General features: G+C 40.2%; 1 protein-coding gene across 1 annotated transcript in view; it reads left to right on the forward strand.

Moving 5' to 3' along the window:
* ABCA2 (ATP binding cassette subfamily A member 2) overlaps positions 1 to 19,283 on the forward strand; it is a gene marked incomplete in the record, with an annotated part of 2,505,641 nt that overhangs the window by 2,234,424 nt on the left and 251,934 nt on the right. Inside the window, 2 exon segments of the mRNA XM_044058216.1 lie at positions 2,675 to 2,795; positions 4,228 to 4,406. Coding sequence (XP_043914151.1) covers positions 2,675 to 2,795; positions 4,228 to 4,406 — 300 coding nt within the window.

Genomic DNA, 19,283 nt, shown 5'->3' on the forward strand with positions numbered 1-19,283 from the left:
TGTCCTACTCGGGTCAGAAGGTATAATGGAGTTAATGGTGGACTCTTCTTTTGTGTGTCTGGAAAAATGTCCATATGCTTTTTCTTCTGCTTCCACACCAGAAAGGAAAATATACATCCCTTTGTTGCAGATGTCCCATGTTTCTTAGTTCTTCAGTGATTCAAAAGTGACTTATTTGATTGTGTTAGAGCAAACGATGATTTCTGGAAACCACCATGCACTTTTCTGAGGAGTTTCTGCCTTTCCCAGTACTGTGAAACTGTAGAGTACATATAAGTTTAGGGACTGGTTTGTGTTCCATTTGGAGGGGGGGGGGGGCTGCAGAGGGGGGTCTTGTCTTCTGGAAAAAAATCTTTTCAGTTTGGGGCATTAAGGTGCACCTATTTGTCTATTTTTTTTCAAAGGATATGTGGGAGTAAACAAAACATGAGTTAATCCAAAAGGTACAGGAGTAGAAGTTAATGATTGTACATCTGGATTTCTAAGATACAAAGCAGTGAAAAAATGTTGGTCCATTGATTCATGTTGTACAGGTGCATTTGTATGAACCAGATGATAAATTATGGAAAGAAAGAAATAAAGAACCAAAGAATTTTTTTTTGTGAAGGAAGGAGGCTTAAGCTTAAATGGAATAAAATGATTCTAGCAATGGAGCAAAGGGGTATGCAGTTGAAAGATTTAAAGGAGTAATTTATGTGGTTAAGGTTATTACATACCTTACAAGTAGTGGGATAGAAATCAAAATGTAAAAATATGATGATGTGGCAAAGAAGGACTGCTAAGCAAAACAAGAGATTGTTTATTGGAAACAGATGATGGGACTAGGAAAGATTATATGTACAATGTTGGAATTATTTTTTTTAAGTGGCAGATAATATACCAAAAAAAAGGCAGTGAGGGTATGAAATAGAGCTTTTGCTAATAGAGTTTCCAAATAAATGGATAGAAAGTTGACAAGAAGTATCGGTAAGTAACTGTTGAAAGTTAGCCAAGGAACTGAAGCATGGGGAAACAAATTACCTACGGGAGGAAAACTAAGAGTATAGGAGGAAGCAAAAGAACTATTTGGAATTCATGGTATGGATAATCCTCCATATATGAGAATAGTATCAAAGTGTAGACTATGAGAGGCAGAGATAGAGATGAATCAGATAAATGGCTGCCCCTGGTGAAATGTTTGATGAAACCGAGACTGGATAGGCCTATACAAAAGTACAGGGCATAAAGAATTGTACCTGATAATTTTACAAAGTTAGATGAATTCTAACTTGGTTGTGAGAAAATGTTGGGTGTATAAATTACACAGGATCAATGCATGCAGGGCTTCAAAATATGAAAATACATCAAGAATGTTCAAGATAGCCGCATGGAGATGCCTTCATAGATGTTTTTATACCCCAACTAGATTGGAAAGGATCTTCCCTCAGGCTCAGAATAACTGTTGGAGATGTGTTGGGAGTGAGGGGAAACCAAGAGCACTTTTTTGGAGTGTGCAGACTTGACTGAATTTAAAGACTCATTGCATTTGGAGGGTACTAAAGAGATGATGACGATACATTGCAGTACCTCCTACTTAGACTACTAAAGAATTAGGGTCTGGGATCACTGTAGAATTAGGTCTCTTTAAAATTGACACTTTCCACCCTCACTTGCTGTACTTCCTGATGGGAGGGGCCTAGACCACTATAGAATTAGGTCCTCTTAAAACTTACTCTGGGCACCTTCACTAGCACATATGGGGCTTTCTTAGATTTAAGTCCCTCTTAGAATGTGCACTCCTGCACCTTCATCTGCAGTGTGTCTTGATTTGAGGGGCTGGGACCACTGTAGAATTAGATCTTCCTTATACCTTACACTATGCACAATCACCTGTTGTACTTCCTATTGAGATGGCCTGAGACTTCTGTATTCGAGTCCCCTTTATAGCATGCAGTTCTATATCCTCACCCTGCAGTACTTCCTGCTTGCAGAGGCTAAGACAGCTGTAGAATTAAGTCTCCTTATTGTTTACAAATTGTACCTTCACCTGCAGTACACTTCCTGTTGTGAGGCTAGAACCTGTGTAAAGATAATTTTGTTATAACTTGCACTACTGCACCATTAACTATAGCGCTTCTTACTGGGAGACATAGGAACTGCACTAAAAAGGGACCTCTCCTGCCCGTGGTCATGAATCAGTGCTACAGTAGCTCCCTTATCACAACAGATTATTTATCAATGTCTGTGGTGAACCCAGTTGTGAGAACATAGTTTTGAGTAGCGGCAGGACACCTCACAAGTATTATTTTTGCACTCTTAATGTCAATGACTTTCTCAAGGTAAGCATGGAGGTCATTACCTGTAGACTTTCATAATGTTAATACTTCCTTAACATAATCAATAGCCCCACTTTTTTTGGGGAGAAGGATTGCATCAGCTTCCCTGCCAAAATGATCACATTGCCTGCATGCTACCACTTACTGACATTAGAACTTCACTAGTTATTAGTCCATCTTTGGTTATAGCCTGTATTTTTCTGACTTAATTAACTTGTATCCCAAGAAATGATGAGACCAAAATTTATGTGAAATGTGTTTGTTAAAAGCACAGTTGTAAAAATGCCCATGTTGTGCTACGTACTTTTGAAGAAAACGTTCACGGTTCATACTTTTCTTTGTGTCTCTGCCTTGTATAGAAGGGTGCCGGTTTCCAACAAACCAATTGAAGATGATGATGTGGATGTAGCGAATGAGCGACACAGAGTGCTTCGTGGGGGAGCTGAAAATGACATGCTGAAAATTGAGAATCTCACAAAGGTAAGGTGTGAGCAGTTCTCGTGACATTTGAAAAATAATCTACGAATGGTCTGCTGGTGTACATACATTCTCTATGTTTCTTATTTGTTTACCTTTGTAAGTGAACTGGTCCATATATGACTTTTAGCCATGAAACATGCCAAAGGCAAACAGCATATTGACACATACAAAGTAGTGCAATGAAAAGTGCATGTTTCAGTGGCTAGAAACATTGTATAGCACAATGAGGGCATCGTATAAAAAGTAATGTACAGGTGGAGATTGTTTATCAGCATGATAATCTAGCTATGATAGTTCTGATCAGTATATTTATATAAAGGAAGACACATTAGACACACAGCCCAGCTATAAGTGGCCAATTAGATTTCATTCTCAGATAATTATAATCAATGAAAAGCACATGCAGCATAGCAGAAAGTTATAGGCATTTCTTAATTCATTGAACCAAAAGAACTAAGTACAGTTGGAGAATGGTGCCCCCCCCACACACACACACAGTTGAAACACTTTAGGCTGATAGTTTGCTGTGCTAAAATAATACTTGAACTCCATAGTTTTACTGTTTTTTTCTGGGAATTGTGGAGTTTCTGGATGCATTTAAACTGTGAGTTGTAGAGTATTAACCCCTTGAGTTTTCATGTTTTCCAAATTTTCATTGGCATTTCTGGATCACAAAATTCCCATCATGGTGTCATTTAGTATAAATATATCTGTGTATATGATGTAATAAATTTGAATTTTAAATGGAATATATGTATTACTTTATTTATCTGTATTTATTTGCGTCATTCTTGGTTTATGGGTAAAATGGTCTTTAGTAGCCTACCTATCTGGTTAAAAAGTAACAAATAAATCAAAACAAAGACAAAGACCTTAGTATCTAACTTCTGTACAGGCTGAATAGTAGTTCAGGCACTGAACAGTGAAGCATATCTTCATCATTAGATTTTCACCTTATACCCCCCCCCCCTTGCCTTCCATTACTTGTTATCCTCTCCCATCTGTTAGCTACCTTGTTTTTTTCCGTTCCCAAGTTTGAGCTCTACACCTATATAATTTAGTTTCTATCTCTGTATCCAGTGGGAAATAAAATTGTTAAATACATTTGTTGAGAACTGGTAGCAGAGGAGTGTATTCTGAATTTATTTGAGATACTGCTTCGCCTTTTAAACATCATATTATCTTAAAGTACCTCAAGTAAAAGAAACAAGAAGTGAGAAGAACAGGGAGACAGTATCGGGGTATAAATGATAGCTGCTGCATCTGGATTTTTCACTTCCATTGTCTGTATTGATATAAACTCCAGGGGATTAGTCAACATGGAGAACTTAAAATCAAACAAGAAAACATCATGCATGCATGCATTTGGTATATTCCTTTTCTTTGTAAAATTCATTTTAAAGTTTTGCTTGTCTGTTGTTTCCTTTCCCAGGTATACAAATCCCGCAGACTGGGGCGAATCCTAGCTGTTGACAGATTGTGTGCAGGTGTTCGCCCTGGGGAGTGCTTTGGGTTGCTGGGTGTTAATGGAGCGGGAAAGACAACAACATTCAAGATGCTGACAGGTGATGAGAGCACAACAGGTGGAGAAGCCTTCATTAATTCACACAGGTAACTGTTTCTGGTAGTAAGAGGGAGACTCTTTCTCTGAGGCCTTCATTATTGCACAGTGGTAATATATAGCTGCGGGATGCTGCATGTTTAAAAACTATTTATTTACAAAGACAACTTCTAATAAGCACCGATGTCACTAGATATAAATAAAGTAAATCTTTCAAAGGTCTGTCAGACATGACTATTTATTAGATAAGGTTCTGATTTAAGGAAGGAAGGAAGGATGCAGTGATTATCAAAGGAAGAGACTACTGTCCACCTGTGTCACGAGGTCTCTTATCACACTTTAAGTGTTTAATGAGCTACCACATATGTGGTAGTTCATGGACACTGAGTTTTTCCCAAAGGGGACGTCAGTGCACTTCTTGGCATTGAGCTTGAGGCCATGACTTTAACACCAAGCCTCTGTCTCTGTGAGGCCCTTTTGTAGGATGTCTGCATCATTAGGTGATTCTGTTATGGCTCCCAGTTTGCAGTCATCTGCAAACTTTGTTAGCCAAAGACCTTCTGTGTTGGCCTGCACTTCAGAGAAGTAGATGCCGAACAGGAGAAGACCCAGGACTGAACCCTGTGGTATTCCACTCATCACTGGTCTGAAGTCAGGCTTGGCGTCAGCTACTTTTACTGTGTGGGGTCTGTCAGTGAACCAGTTGGCCACCCATCTTGTGACATAGGGATTTATTCCCAGTTTAGTGAGTTTATCTATAATTCCAGAATGGGGGATGGTATTGAAAGCCTTGGTGAGGTCAAGATAGGCTGTGTGCACTACCTTGCCCTCATTTACGGCTCTAGTGGCTGCTTCAAAGAAGTAAGTCAGGTTTAGTAGACATGATCTACCTTTTACAAACCCAAACTGAGTGGGGTCCAGGGTTTGGAGGTTACCTATGTCTTTGTTTATAAGCTCCAAGATGATATGTTCTATGGCCCTGCAGACCAGGCTTGTCAGGCTAATGGGTCAGTAGTTTCCGGGGTCCATGGTGGCATCCCCCTTTGTGGAGTGGGATAACTGCCACTGTGTAAAATCCACTTATCAGCAGGAAGCCAGAACAGCAAGCCACAACACACACCGATAAAGCAAAAAGTGTTTAATTTTAAAGCGCTTTTTGTCGTCACAGTTAAGCAACTTCTTCAGAAAACATATTCAGTACAAATTACTGTTGTTTAAAAATAGTAGGTTAGGGTCACATGGTGAACTATATCCCCACCTCCTAAACATTTAAAAAGGTATACCCGTTTTTAATAAAATAATAAAGAGCACTGTTGCCTCTTTTGTAAAATTACTAAAAATTGTTATGACATCACACAATAAGTCTAACAATAATGATATACAACAGATGTTCTTACTTACATCTCTAGAATAGTGGACACTAAGGTAAATCAATAATTAATTTCCTAAGTTCTAACTTCTAAAATCTAAAATAAACCCAACAACTAGCGTACTAAACTCCTCAGCTTAAGCAAACAAGAAATATTACATGAATCATTAAGGCCAGGGTAAGCAAATGCATTGAGACGAATCTGCCACAATAATTCATGTTCTTCTAAAATTAAACTTGGATAAATTACAATTTGATAACAACTTAAATTTTTTAACTAGTGACGTTAAAGATCTGTATACGTCTATTCCGCACCTTGAAGGCATTGAATGGGTCAGCCTCTTATTGAGATCTAAGAATGCTCCTACTAGTGAAATTACTCTTGTAGAGATGTTATTAGATATCATCCTTATGAATCGACCAAGAATTCTATCTACAAAAACAAGGTGTGGCTATGGGTTCACCATGTGGGGCCAGTTTTGCCAACTTAGTGTTGGCATACTGGGAGAGAACTTTCGTACTCAATCCATCTGTCCACAGAGTGGAACTCATTTTTTACACTAGGTTCTTGGATGATATTTTTATATTATTCAAAGGAGATGGTCTACAAGCCAAAGTATTTACTTCTTTTTTGAACACTACCACCGATTTTTTGGTATTTACATTTACCTTCCATACAGACACCATTGACTACTTAGATGTCAAACTATTTAAGGATAGTACTAACAACAAATTTGGTTCAAAGATTTTTAGGAAACACACTTATTGTAATTAATTTCTCCATTACTCCAGCTGCCATCCTTTCCATCAAAAGAGGTCAATTGTCAAAGGACAACTGATAAGAGCAGCTAGGATGACCACACTTGATGAAGGTTTTCATTTAGAATGTGTATTACTGAGTAATATGTTTATACAATGTGGGTATCCACTTAGTTTAATACAAGGCTTGATCAGAGAGGTGTCTGAAAAGAGAAATGCTCACTTGGTTAATCCCATTCTAAGTGGGAGTAGTCATATTATTACCCCCACATCTATCACCTTTACCTCTACACCCATTATTAATACCAGTTACCTTCATGGTCCATCTAGGATACCTGAAATATCAGAATCTAACTTTAAAAATAGGTTCATCACCACTTTCTGTATTGACAGTGGTAGTGTGAAACGTATTTTAATCAAGAATTGGCAGCTTATATTAAACGACATCCTTCTCTCAAAAAAATTGGGTTTATCACCATTGATAGTCTATTGTAGAGGTTATAATTTGAAGAACCTTTTAGATAATAACAACCAAGGTGATATAGTAAGAAAGAGAGGTATGACCATTTGTGGATGTTGCAAGATGTGTAGATTTGTGAGAGTTGGCAGTAATTTAGTGATTAATGGTTTTAAGTTTGACATTAGAGTTAAACTTAACTGTAATTCCAGATTTGTGGTGTATGTAGCAAGATGCGTATGCTGTCCCGCTTTCTACGTGGGTAAGACCGAGCGTAGATTGCGGGACAGGATATACGAACATAATTATGCTGTTTCTACTAAAAAATTGGAAAACTCTTTAGCTAAACATGTTTACCATAATGCTGGCCACAATTTTGTGTTTACAGCTATTGAGCAACTCTCTATCAACCCGAGAGGGGGCCCTACCAGTTTAATTTTAGAAGAACATGAATTATTGTGGCAGATTCGTCTCAATGCATTTGCTTACCCTGGCCTTAATGATTCATGTAACATTTCTTGTTTGCTTAAGCTGAGGAGTTTAGTACGCTAGTTGTTGGGTTTATTTTAGATTTTAGAAGTTAGAACTTAGGAAATTAATTATTGATTTACCTTAGTGTCCACTATTCTAGAGATGTAAGTAAGAACATCTGCTGTATATCATTATTGTTAGACTTATTGTGTGATGTCATAACAGTTTTTAGTAATTTTACAAAAGAAGCAACAATGCTCTTTATTATTTTACTAAAAACGGTATACCTTTTTAAATGTTTAGGAGGTGGGGATATAGTTCACCATGTGACCTTAACCTACTATTTTTAAACAACAGTAATTTGTATTGAATATGTTTTCTAAAGAAGTTGCTTAACTGTGGTGACGAAAAGCGCTTTAAAATTAAACACTTTTTGCCTTATCGGTGTGTGCTGTGGCTTGCTGTTCTGGCTTCCTGCTGATAAGTAGATTTTACAAGTTTTTCATTTTATTTAGTTTGTGTTTGTTATAACTGTCACTGTGTGCCATTCAGTAGGCATATAGCCTGAGGTGAGGCTATGATTGAACATGGTACTTAGGTGGGGTGCCAGTTTGTTCTGTAGTTCGTGCAGTATGCAGCCTGGGATGTTGTCTGGTCCCATGGATGCTGTGTTCTTGGCTTTGGAGAGTGCGGTCTTTACTTGTTCATCCATAATTACATGGGCTTTGCATTCTTCCAGTATTAAGATGGGCCCTTTGGAGGGTGAGTGGAGGGTAAGGTTAGCACTTAACCTATCTGCCAGGATGTTGGCAATATCGGTTGGTTCTGTATATTTAGTGCCATTGTGCTGTAGCCCAGAGCAGATCGGAGTGTTGCCAGTGAAACTCTTGACATAGCTGTAGAATGCTTTGTGGTTCTCTTTGGAATCGGTGGAGATTTTATTTTCATAACTGGCTTTGGAGGATTTTGATGGATCTCAGCTTCTTGCTGAGGCTGACCAGGGAATTCCTCCAATCTTGAGATTTTACTCTTTTTTGCAACAGATTCTTCCTTCTGTTGTAGAGTTTGTCTATGGCAGAGGACCACCAGATTGGCTTCCTTTTTTTGGAGGATAGTGTCTTGGTTCTGTTGTGGATGGCATGTATGTGCTTCTACAGTGCATTTGTGTAAGATTCAGCAGTCGTAACTCTATTTTCTGTCTGCATGGGTGTCGTGAAGTTTGCCACTTCTATCTGAAGAAGCATGAAGTTGGGTTTGGAGTAGTTTTTGATGGTGGTTTCCTTAATGGGGGGTAGGGGTGGGATATGGATGTCTAGGGTGATTAGCTTGTGGTCAGATCTGACCAGCGAGGAGTTGACCTCTGGTGTGGAACACCAGTTACCCATATTGGTAATGACCCCAGGTCCAGGATATTGCTGCCCCTGGTGGGGGTGTGGACAATCTGATCCAAGGCGTTGGAATTTATAAATTCCAGAAAACATTGAGCGAATGAGTTGGTACATGAGTAGTTTTACCAGTTGATGGTGGGGTAGTTGAAATTGCCCATAATTAAGGTATTGGGTTGTACCTTAATATTTTCCAGTTTCTTAAGAAATGAAGAGCGGGAATCCTGGGGCATGGTGGGGGATCTGCGAACAAGCCACAACCTGGATTGCGGTCTTGCCCAGTGTTAGTTGCACTTGGATAATTTTGGATGCATTATGTTGAGCAACTAGCCTTGAGGTGTGGATATCCATAATGAATATGGATACGCCACCGCCTTTAGTGTTTCAGTCCAGGTTAGGTGATAGAAAGGTGTGGTATGAAGTATAGCCTGGTAATGCAGGGGTGCTCTCTAGAGCCTTGAACCAGGTCTCTGTCACTGCACAAATGTCGATGTTCTCTATTGTAAGGAGTGCCATGAGTGAGTGCATTTTGAGGTTTAGATTTCTAGCATTGAGTAGCATTACCCTCAGAGTTTGCTTGCTTGTACCTATTATGGTGGTGAATTTAGCATTTGAACTTTACCTAAAAAAAGCACTATAGGGGTGGCAAGAGCCTTAGCCAGTATCTGGAATCCCAGGAGCAATAGGTGCAGGCCATCTCTGGCAAAGCATCGTGGTCTGTCGACCATATTGTCCCAGGCAGACAGATACTGGATCCCCTAAGAATGACACCAGAATCTTAGCCAAATGTTGAAGTCAATCATTTTGTCCTTGTACTGTGGTATCATTCTCGGTGATGGCAGGATGCTGCTCAGGGCTAGGGTCATAACTGTCTGGGCTCCATGTCTCTTTTCATGTAGCTCAGGGAGGTACATCTCAGGTTATTCACACCAACATGAACAATGACAGAGTCGTATTTGTACTTGTTGTGGAGTGACCTGAGTACATGCATTATGTGGTGGATCCTGGCACCCGACAGGCAGCTGACAGTAACTTTCTCCTTGTTTAGTCTGGTAAGTGGGACATCAGTGTGCCTGACTATAGAGTCGCCTATGACTAGTGTGTTGGGTATGTTGTTTTGCCTTATGGGCTGAGGTTGAGTGGCACACTGACATTGTGGGCTATGTGTTATTTGGGTAGTGTTGGGGGGGGGGTTGTCTGTGTTTCAGCTTGGGAGGTCTCTGTTGCTTGGGCAGATTTCTATTGAGAGCCTCCGTGAATGCGGGTGTGTACTTTTTGTTTCAATGTGTGGGATTTGGTAGCGTGGATTTTGAAGGACTGTGTGTTGAGTGTGGTGTGGTGCAGGTGCTAACCTTCTGCCCTTGACTGTCTAGTTCAGTCTTGGCTGGAGAGAGCTATATAAGTGTGTAAAATATTATTAGCAGAGAGCTAGGCTGACAGACACCGTACTACTGTATCCGTTAATATATATTTGTATTAGTACAAATTCTTGCCAAACAGTTAATACTGTCAGAGTTACTTCAATTCTATTATAACATGGCTAGACTCAAAGTAAAGACCGATGAACTGTAAAGTAATATTTATTCTTTTGTCTTTTCCTATCTCCTTTGTTTAATTAATTAATTAATTAATTAACATTGAGTTTTGTATAGTAACATTATCTTCCATTGCTTTAAAAGATCACTGTACTTTGCTGCCAACTGATAACTTGTGTTCTGTTAATTTATTGCTTTAATGCCTGTTGCCTGCAATGATCTGGGTTATAGGGAGGATTATCCCCATATTCTACTGGTCATATTTTACCATTTTTATTATACTGTTAGTGTTTGTAATTACCCTTTTCAGTAAGGCAAGGGGTTTGTCCTTCCTTCTGTTTATTGCTTACCTCCTTTTTCTGTGTACCCTGATGTTTGCAGGTTATTTGCATATGTTCTTTTTTCTATCTATGATTTAGGTTCATAGGTTCATAGGTTTATACTAGGCTGTCTGCCCGAGGGCATTTACAAGCCTAGCCCATAGTTTTGTGGCTTACGCCACCCCTTTAGTTTGGAGAAACTATGCCCATTATTTTGCAGTGCCTCTGTTGAGCAGAGACACTGAGGTAATCCCTGGGGTATATCTGCGATCTCCCATCCATTGGTCAAGATTCCTCTTGAACAAAGCCAGCGAGGTGCTCTGCCTCACATATACTGGGATTTTGTTCCACAGCATAGGGAGTCTTTGGGTGATGAATCTATCCCTCCAGCAAGTCCTATTAATAGCTGTGTCTAGGTTTAGGTCTCCTGCCCTTGTGGCTCTAAGAGATTTCGATTTTTTGAGGTGAAGCATGTTCATCAAATCTGGGTTTGACATGGCCTTGTATGTCAGGCACAGGTCACCTCTGAGCAGGCGGATGGCGACTGAATAGAGCTGGAGTTCTTTCAGCCGGGCAGCATAAGACATATCTTTGAGACCTTTTATCCTTTTGGTGAGGAACTTTTGGGGCCTCTCCAGCTGCTGCAAGTGTCGGGTCAGATACATTCCAAATGGGGCATTGTACTCAATCATTGGTCTGATGAGTGATGAGTACAGGGAGACTATGACCTCCCTTGATCTAGATGTGAATCCCTTCATGATCAGGTGGGCAATGTAGAAGGTCTTCCTAACTATTTTAGCAACATGAGTGTCGAATGAAAGGTTACTGTCAACCTGGGTCCCCAGGTCCCTGATAACTTCTTCTGTGCTCAGTGGATTGCCTCTTATATGGTAGCTAGGGGTAACCTTGATTTTCCCGAAGGGTATGACTATGCATTTTTTGGCATTTAACTTTAAGCCATGTCTCTGGCACCAGTTATCCATTTCTGTGAGGCCCTTCTAAAGGATATCTGTGTCAGATGTGTTTTCGACTATGGCGCCCAGTTTGCAGTCATCTGCAAACTTGGTCAGCCATAACCCTCCTGTGTTTGCTTGTACTTCGGAGAAGTAGATGCCGAACAAGAGTGGGCCCAGGACTGAGCCCTGTGGGACACCACTTGTGACAGGCATTGAGTCTGACATGGCGCCAGCAACTCTGACCCTGTGGGTTCTGTCACTCAGCCAGTTTGCAACCCATCTTGTGACGTATGGGTTTACCTTTAGGCTGATGAGTTTTTCAATGATACCCGAGTGGGGTATTGTATCGAAGACCTTTGCTAGGTCCAGGTAGGCTGTATGGACTGCCTTACCCTCATCAATGGCCTTGGTGACCGTTTCAAAGAAGTCAACCAAGTTTAGAAGGCATGATCTGCCTTTGACAAAGCCAAACTGGGTTTGATCCAGAGTCTGCAAATTCCTATGTCTTTATTTATGAGATCCATTATGATCCTTTCCATGGCTTTGCAGATAAGGCTTGTCAAGCTAATGGGACGGTAATTTCCAGGGTCGGTGGAGGCACTGCCTTTGTGAAGTGGGACCACAGTCGCTGTGCGCCACTCCCTGGGTACGTATCCAGAGGTGAGACTGAGATTAAACAGCTGTCCTAACTGTGGGTTTAATTCCTCGTTGAGTTCGTGGAGTACACATCCGGGGACACCATCAGGTCCCATGGATGCAGTGTTTTTTGCCTTGGAGAGAGCAGTTTTCACCTGGGCACTAGAGATGTTTGGGGGGCTACTATCATTTGGTATAGATATATCTCCTTTTGGGGGGAGGGTGGGGTGAAGTTTGCACTGAACCTGTCAGCCAGTATGTTGGCAATGTCTGTAGGATCAGTAATCTTCACATCGTTTTGAACTAATTCTGAGCATATCTGGGAGCTTCCTCCCAGGTTTCTAACATAGCTAAAGAAGGCCTTATGATTGTCTTTTGAGTCCTTAGCTATTTTTTTCTCAAAATTTGCTTTGGATGATTTTATGAGAGCTCTTAGCTTTTTACTTATAATGATCAAAGGTGTCTTACCTCTTAAGGATTTAGCTCTATCTTGTAGTAGCTTCCTCCTTTTGTTGTAGAGTTTGTTTATGGCTGGGGTCCACCAGACTGGACGCCTGCCTTTGGTACAAAGAGTCTTTGTTTTGTTTGGGATTGCCTGATCCATGCAGTCCTGCAGGTGCTGGTAGAAGGCATTTGTAAGTGATTCAGCGGCTTGCGTGAGTGTTTACCGCAGGCTCGGGGCCTTAAAGGAGACCACACTAGTCTTTAGAAGTGTGAAGTCAGCTTTGAGAAGTTCTTTACTGTGGTTTTTTGTTTCAGGTGGGGGTGGGATGAGGACCTCCAGCAAGATTAGCTTGTGATCTGATCTCACCAGTGAGGGGTATACTTCAGGTGTTGAACATTGTGCTCCCATGTTCGTGATGATGAGATCAAGTATGTTGTCTCCTCTTGTGGGGATGGTGACTAGTTGTTCCATGGCATTTGAGTTTATGAATTCCAGGAACTTTTGGGCCAGAGTGTTTGGGCTTGAGTAGTGTTCCCAGTCTACATTTGGGTAATTAAAGTCACCTAGTATAATGGTGTTCGGAGATACATTTATCCCCTCCAGTGTTTTCAGGAAAGCCATGTGAGGTTCCTGGGTTTGCGAGGGTGGCCTGTAACATGCTACAAATTGCAGAGCAGTCTTGCCTATGGTTAATTGCACCTGGATGGTCTCCGATGCATCGTGCGTTGCCACCAGTCTTGAGGTGTGGGTGTCCTTGATGAATATGGACACCCCCCCTCCTTTCTTGGTATTGTCCGAATTTTGGGGCCGGAACGCATGATATGAGGTAAAACCTGATAGTGCTGGGGTGCTCTCAGGAGCCTTGAACCAGGTTTCTGTCACAGCACAGACATCAATGTTCTCCATACTGAGAAGGGCCTCGAGTGCGTGCATTTTGAGATTGAGATTTACCTGTTCCCATTGTTCCATACGCCTCTTAATATCCTCTCCTGCGTCTTTGGGGATTGGATATTGCTTCTGAAAAGGAGGAATGTAATCCGAAGGATTACTTTACACTCACTGGTACTGCTAACTTACCACAATCTGTTTTTGATGTAGCCCATAAGGGCTGAAATTGTGATTTGATTTGCTCCTATTTATCCTGCAGTTGTGAATGTCTCTTGGTAATGTCTTTTTTGTAGTTACTTACGTCAATTACAAAGCAAGGAAATTGCTGAGCTGTACCCCAACTGTCTTCCGTTGTGGCTGACCATAAAATCTTGTTATTGAAATCAGTTACTATTCCCAGTTTGCCAAGAACATCAACCCCAAGGATTGTTGTTTCACAACTGGAATTCATAAGAAATGTACCCTGTATTGAAGATCCATTTTCTGTGAAGCATATTTTAACTGGCTTACTTCTTATGGCCCTGCAAGTGCTGTCTTCAAAGCCTTGAATGTAAGATTTTTTGAACTGATTTACAGGTAACTGTTTGTTAGTGACTGAGACTGCTGCCCCTGTATCAAGTAGGACTTTTTTTATAGTGTCCCCTCCACCCATACATCCACTAATGGGCGTCCGTCCTTTCCACGTTTAAAATTTGTGAGAAAGGATACTTGGGTGGGGGGGGGGGCACATCCCTAATTAGAATCATATTGATTCCGATCTGTTTTTCTGGGTATGTCTCTGATTACATAGACTGCATGTTCTGTTCCCTGTTGACTGTTAGTGTCTTTCCTGTCTAATGTGTACTTTCAATTTCACGTTTTAATTCCTGACTTGCACCGTGTGTGAGATTACTTTATTTTTTCTGTATCCCTCTGTGTTTGTTCCTGTGACTGATTGTCCCTTAATGTATTTTCTTTACCTTGATTTTTTTCCCTATTTTTGGGTTTTGAAGAAGCACTATTATCTGCATAGATACCCTTTTGTATTTGACTTTCCTTTCATCTTTTGTAATATGGACAATCCTGTTTAATGAGGCCTATTTTCTTACAAGTAAAACATACCACCTGTTTTTCTGAACTTTGTTGTGTATCTGTTTGTAACCCTGGTGGAGCAGAAGCTGCTCGTGTTCCCCCTGTGTTTGTTTTTTTTTTTCATTAGTCCATGTATTACATCCCCTTCCTTTCACCACTAGTCTACAAGCTGTTTTTGTACATTTTCTATGTGCATCTGCAATACTGCATACTTCTTTTAAACTGTCTAGCACTCTGGCTTTGTCTTACTCCAGGTGGAATTTGAGATATGTAATCTCTGAGTATGTATCTATCTGTTTGGCAGAAACTGATTTTAAAGCTGCATCTGCATTTTGCAGAATGTCATTAACTGTCTGACGGAATTGCTTGAACATACCATTTTGCCTGACCAAAACTTTACTGTGTTTTTTCTTTGTCATGTTATTTAGACTGTTTGTCTGATTATTTTTAGATAGTTTTTTAAATTTTTTAATTGGTGGAAACTGGCAGTACATTGTGTGTGTGTTTAAAACACTGATGTGAGTCTAGAAACTCACCTGTTTTAGCTGCTTGCTTTGCTTTGACATCTGACAAAGCATTTACTGTAGCCTCTTCTGTGTTATATTTTTTTATGTGCTTTGATTTTGACAATACTAAACTTTCCCTGTAAATCATTTGGGAATCAATGCTTATAACTCTCGTACTGGAGCATGTTTTAGGGGGTTGCTAACACTGTCGATAAATCCCCTTCTGACCCAAACTGGCATGTGTAAATCATCTTCTTCTTTCGGCTGTTCCCATTAGGGGTCGCCACATCGGATCATCTGTTTCCATTTCTTCCTGTCCTCTGCATCATGTTCTTTCACACCAACCGGCTGCATGTCCTCTCTCACCACATCCATAAACCTTATCTTAGGCCTTCCTCTTTTCCTCTTACCATGCAGCTCCATCCTTAGCATCCTTTTCCCAATATACTCATCATTCCATCAGCACATGTCCAAACCAATGCAATCTCGCCTCTCTAGCTTTGTCTCCAAACCGCCCAACCTGGGCTGACCCTCTAATATACTAATTCCTAATCCTGTCCATCCTAGTCACATCCAGTGCAAATTTTAACATCTTTAACTCTGCCACATCCAGGTCTGACTCCTGCCTATTTGTCAGTGCCACTGTCTCCAACCCATATAACATAGCTGGTCTCACTACCCTCTTGTAGACCTTCCCTTTCACTCTTACTGGTACCCATCTGTCACAAATCACTCCTGACACTCTTCTCCACCCATTCCACTGTGCCTGTACTCTCTTCTTCACCTCTCTTCCACACTCACCATTACTCTAAACTGTTAATCCCAAGTACTTAAACTCATCCACCTTTACCAACTCTGCTCCCTGCATCATCACCATCTATCTACCCTCCCTCTCGTTTAGACACACATATATTCTGTCTTAGCCCTGCTGACCTTCATTCCTCTCCTCTCTAAGGCATATCTCCACCTCTCCAGGGTCTCCTCAACCTGGTCCCTACTCTCACTACATATCACAATGTCATCTGCAAACATCATAGTCCACGGGGCCTCTTGTCTGATCTCATCTGTCAACCTGTCCATCACCACTGCAAATAAGAAATGGCTCAGACCTGATCCTTGATATAATCCCACCTCCACCTTAAACGTATTTGTCACTCCCACCGCAGTCCTCACCAATGTCACACTACCCTCGTACATATCCTGTACCACTCTTACATACTTCTCTGACACTCCCGACTTCCTCATACAGTACCACAACTCCTCTCTAGGCACCCTGTCGTATGCTTTCTCTAAAAAAAAAAAAAAAAAAAAAACATTTAAATAAAGCATCATTTGAAATATACCACACAATGTATGTCAACCATTGTTTAAATGCCAACATATTGAAACAAAATTCCTTTTTTGTCTTGCCATTGAGGCAGAGTCTGCAGTAAGCAAGACTACTGATATATATCAGCAGGAGAAATAACTGTCATTTCTGCTGAACCCTGCCCAATGTCAATTGGTGTATTTTGTACCCCTTGTAAACCTTGCTGGGCTTTTTGTAACTGTCTTTTCAGATTAACCTCTGTAGTTTGTGCCCTTAGTAAATATTGTTGGGCTCTATCTGATTGTTATGTTAAACCAGAAATGTCATTATGTAAAGTCTGAATGCTATGCTGAGTCTGTTTCTCTGAATGGCATTATTGTCCCTTACTACTGTCTCTAGGGAAATAGCACACTCTACTATGTTAGAACTTTCTTCTTTCTTGTGCATTTGCAATATTTACTATAAATAACATTTTTATGTAGTCTATTACATTACTGACAATAATTGCATACATTTGTACTGTATGAGACTTAGGTGACTGCAGAAGGTACATTTAACTGTTGTATATGTTAAGAACTAACAATGCTAGAATCAAACAGATTGTTTATCAGAATAGGATATATCTTATGGCATGGCTTACATACTAGACTCTTGTGACAAGATCGACATAAGTTTGGAAAGTTATTGTACATAAAAAACAGTCTTTACATTTTGCGCATGGATTATAGGCATTTATGCATTTACAAATACAACTGTTATCTAAATTTTGAACAATAAACATTTGAGATTTAAATTTCATGTCTGACACAGAAGGTTTAAACCATGTAAATGTATATCTACAATATGCGGGCATTGTAAAGTTAACTGTCTGTACTGGCATCCATGTTATAACTGAAGAATTTACCATATTTTGCATAGATGACAAACAGGTGATCAGGCTGAAGTCACTTAGAAGACACAGAGTCCTTTAACAGTCAGATTGATGGTGGAACGTCGCAGGACAGCTTCTACGGCGTGACTCTGTATCCACCAACGAAGTACTGGAACTGTTGATCTGTTGATGCACTGGAACTTTCAATCTGTTGAACTCATGAAAAATTTAAGGCCTTTATGAAAAATTAACTGTTGGTAACGGATAAAAAAAGGTTGTGGCCAGTGGACTAGGCTCACAGCCAGTGGGCTTGACTCGCCATTATAAAATATTATTAGCAAAGAGCTAGGCTGACACCGTACTACTTACTGTATCCATTAATATTTATTTGTATTAGTACAAATTCTTGCCAAACAGTTAATACTGTCAGAGTTATTTCAATTCTGTTATAACATGGCTGGACACAAAGTAAAGACCGATGAACACTCAATCCAAAAACGTCACTAAAGAGTGAAGAATATTGTCCAGTTTCTATACTCTTTTAAATGTCAACCAATGTTATTTTTAATGTCCTTGTGACTTGTTCTTCTGGTTTCTGTTTGCATCTTGAAAAAGTCCATGGTTATTTCTAGCCTGGACAGTTTCTGTTGAAATGACAAAATATGTCCTTCCTCGGTTATTTTCTTCCTTACTGTATCTGACGACTTCACAACCATGTCACCTTTGCGTCACTTGAAGTGTCTGCATTTTACTTCATTTATTTCTGCATCTGAAAGCTCACAGAGAGTCAACTTCCTTTTTTCTATAACAGGATGTCTTTTACAGTAAGCCCACAGCTGTATGTTATTAATATCTAAGCTGAACATTTACAAGAAATTAACTGTTCTTGCAAAGCCGTATTTTCTTTTACTGCACCCATAGTATAATTTTGGTGAAAGCATTTTAATTTATACAATCTCTATCAAAGTGCATCTCTCACAGTTTGTAGTGTTGGGTGGTAGGAGGAGAGGGTTGTCAATGTACATGAGGCAATTGCTACATTGCCTCAAGATGCCAAGATTCATCAGGTGGACAGGAAAAAACACCGGGAGCTGACCCGTGGGCATGCCTGGATAGGTTCTTATTAATTTAAGTACGAAGAACTGTTTTCCTCTTGACAAGTGAGGAAAGTCAAGTGTTGTAGTAATTTGTAGTTTATTTAATGCTTACAATGAGTTCTGAGAAAGTGCTGAGCACAAGGAAACAGTTTTGAGTGCTGAAACTAAAATACTGGCTAGTTCTAGCTAAAACTAGCTAGTTTTAGCACCAATCCCAAGAAGAGAAGCAGGCCATGGCCTGTTTGGTGATCCACAGTCTTGTCCGAGGTGATGCAAGGATCTGCAGGCCTGTAGCCTTTTTCTGGTAGATACCTCGAATAGCAACCAGACCAATCAGGTATGTTAAGCACAGCCACTCACTCTCCAAACAGAAAGAGTCAGGAATCTCTGCACTTTGCTCCTACTCTCACCAGGATCAAAATATAAGCACAGCTGTCACCTATACAGCAGTTATTAAGCTTTCTGGTGATCAGCAGTCTCCAGGAAATAATGTAACTGCACTCCTTCTCTCTCCAGAAGAAAACAGAAGCACTAATTCCAAGATGACAACTGAGAGGCAGAATGTGGACTCTACAATAACTGGTGGTCTTGCAATAGATGCTTAAAGGTAAGATGAAAAAAATGGTTTATCCTAATCACCGCAGTGTGCACTAGAGGAGTTAGATGTGAAAGTAGGTAAGTTAAGTTTTATCTTTCTAAAAGTTAAGTTTTAGTGGAGAGTCACTATTTTTAAAACAGCAAGATAGATTGAAAGGGGGTGATCACTTTTGTATTCTGGTACTATGGAATTCAGTAAGATGGCCAATAAATTTAAATAGTTAAAGGGGAGTGATTCCACAAAATGATAATTTT

The sequence above is a fragment of the Protopterus annectens genome, chromosome 16.part0 (genome assembly GCF_019279795.1).
Source record: "Protopterus annectens isolate FY-2018-M chromosome 16.part0, PAN1.0, whole genome shotgun sequence".
Classification (NCBI taxonomy): Eukaryota; Metazoa; Chordata; order Ceratodontiformes; family Protopteridae; genus Protopterus; species Protopterus annectens.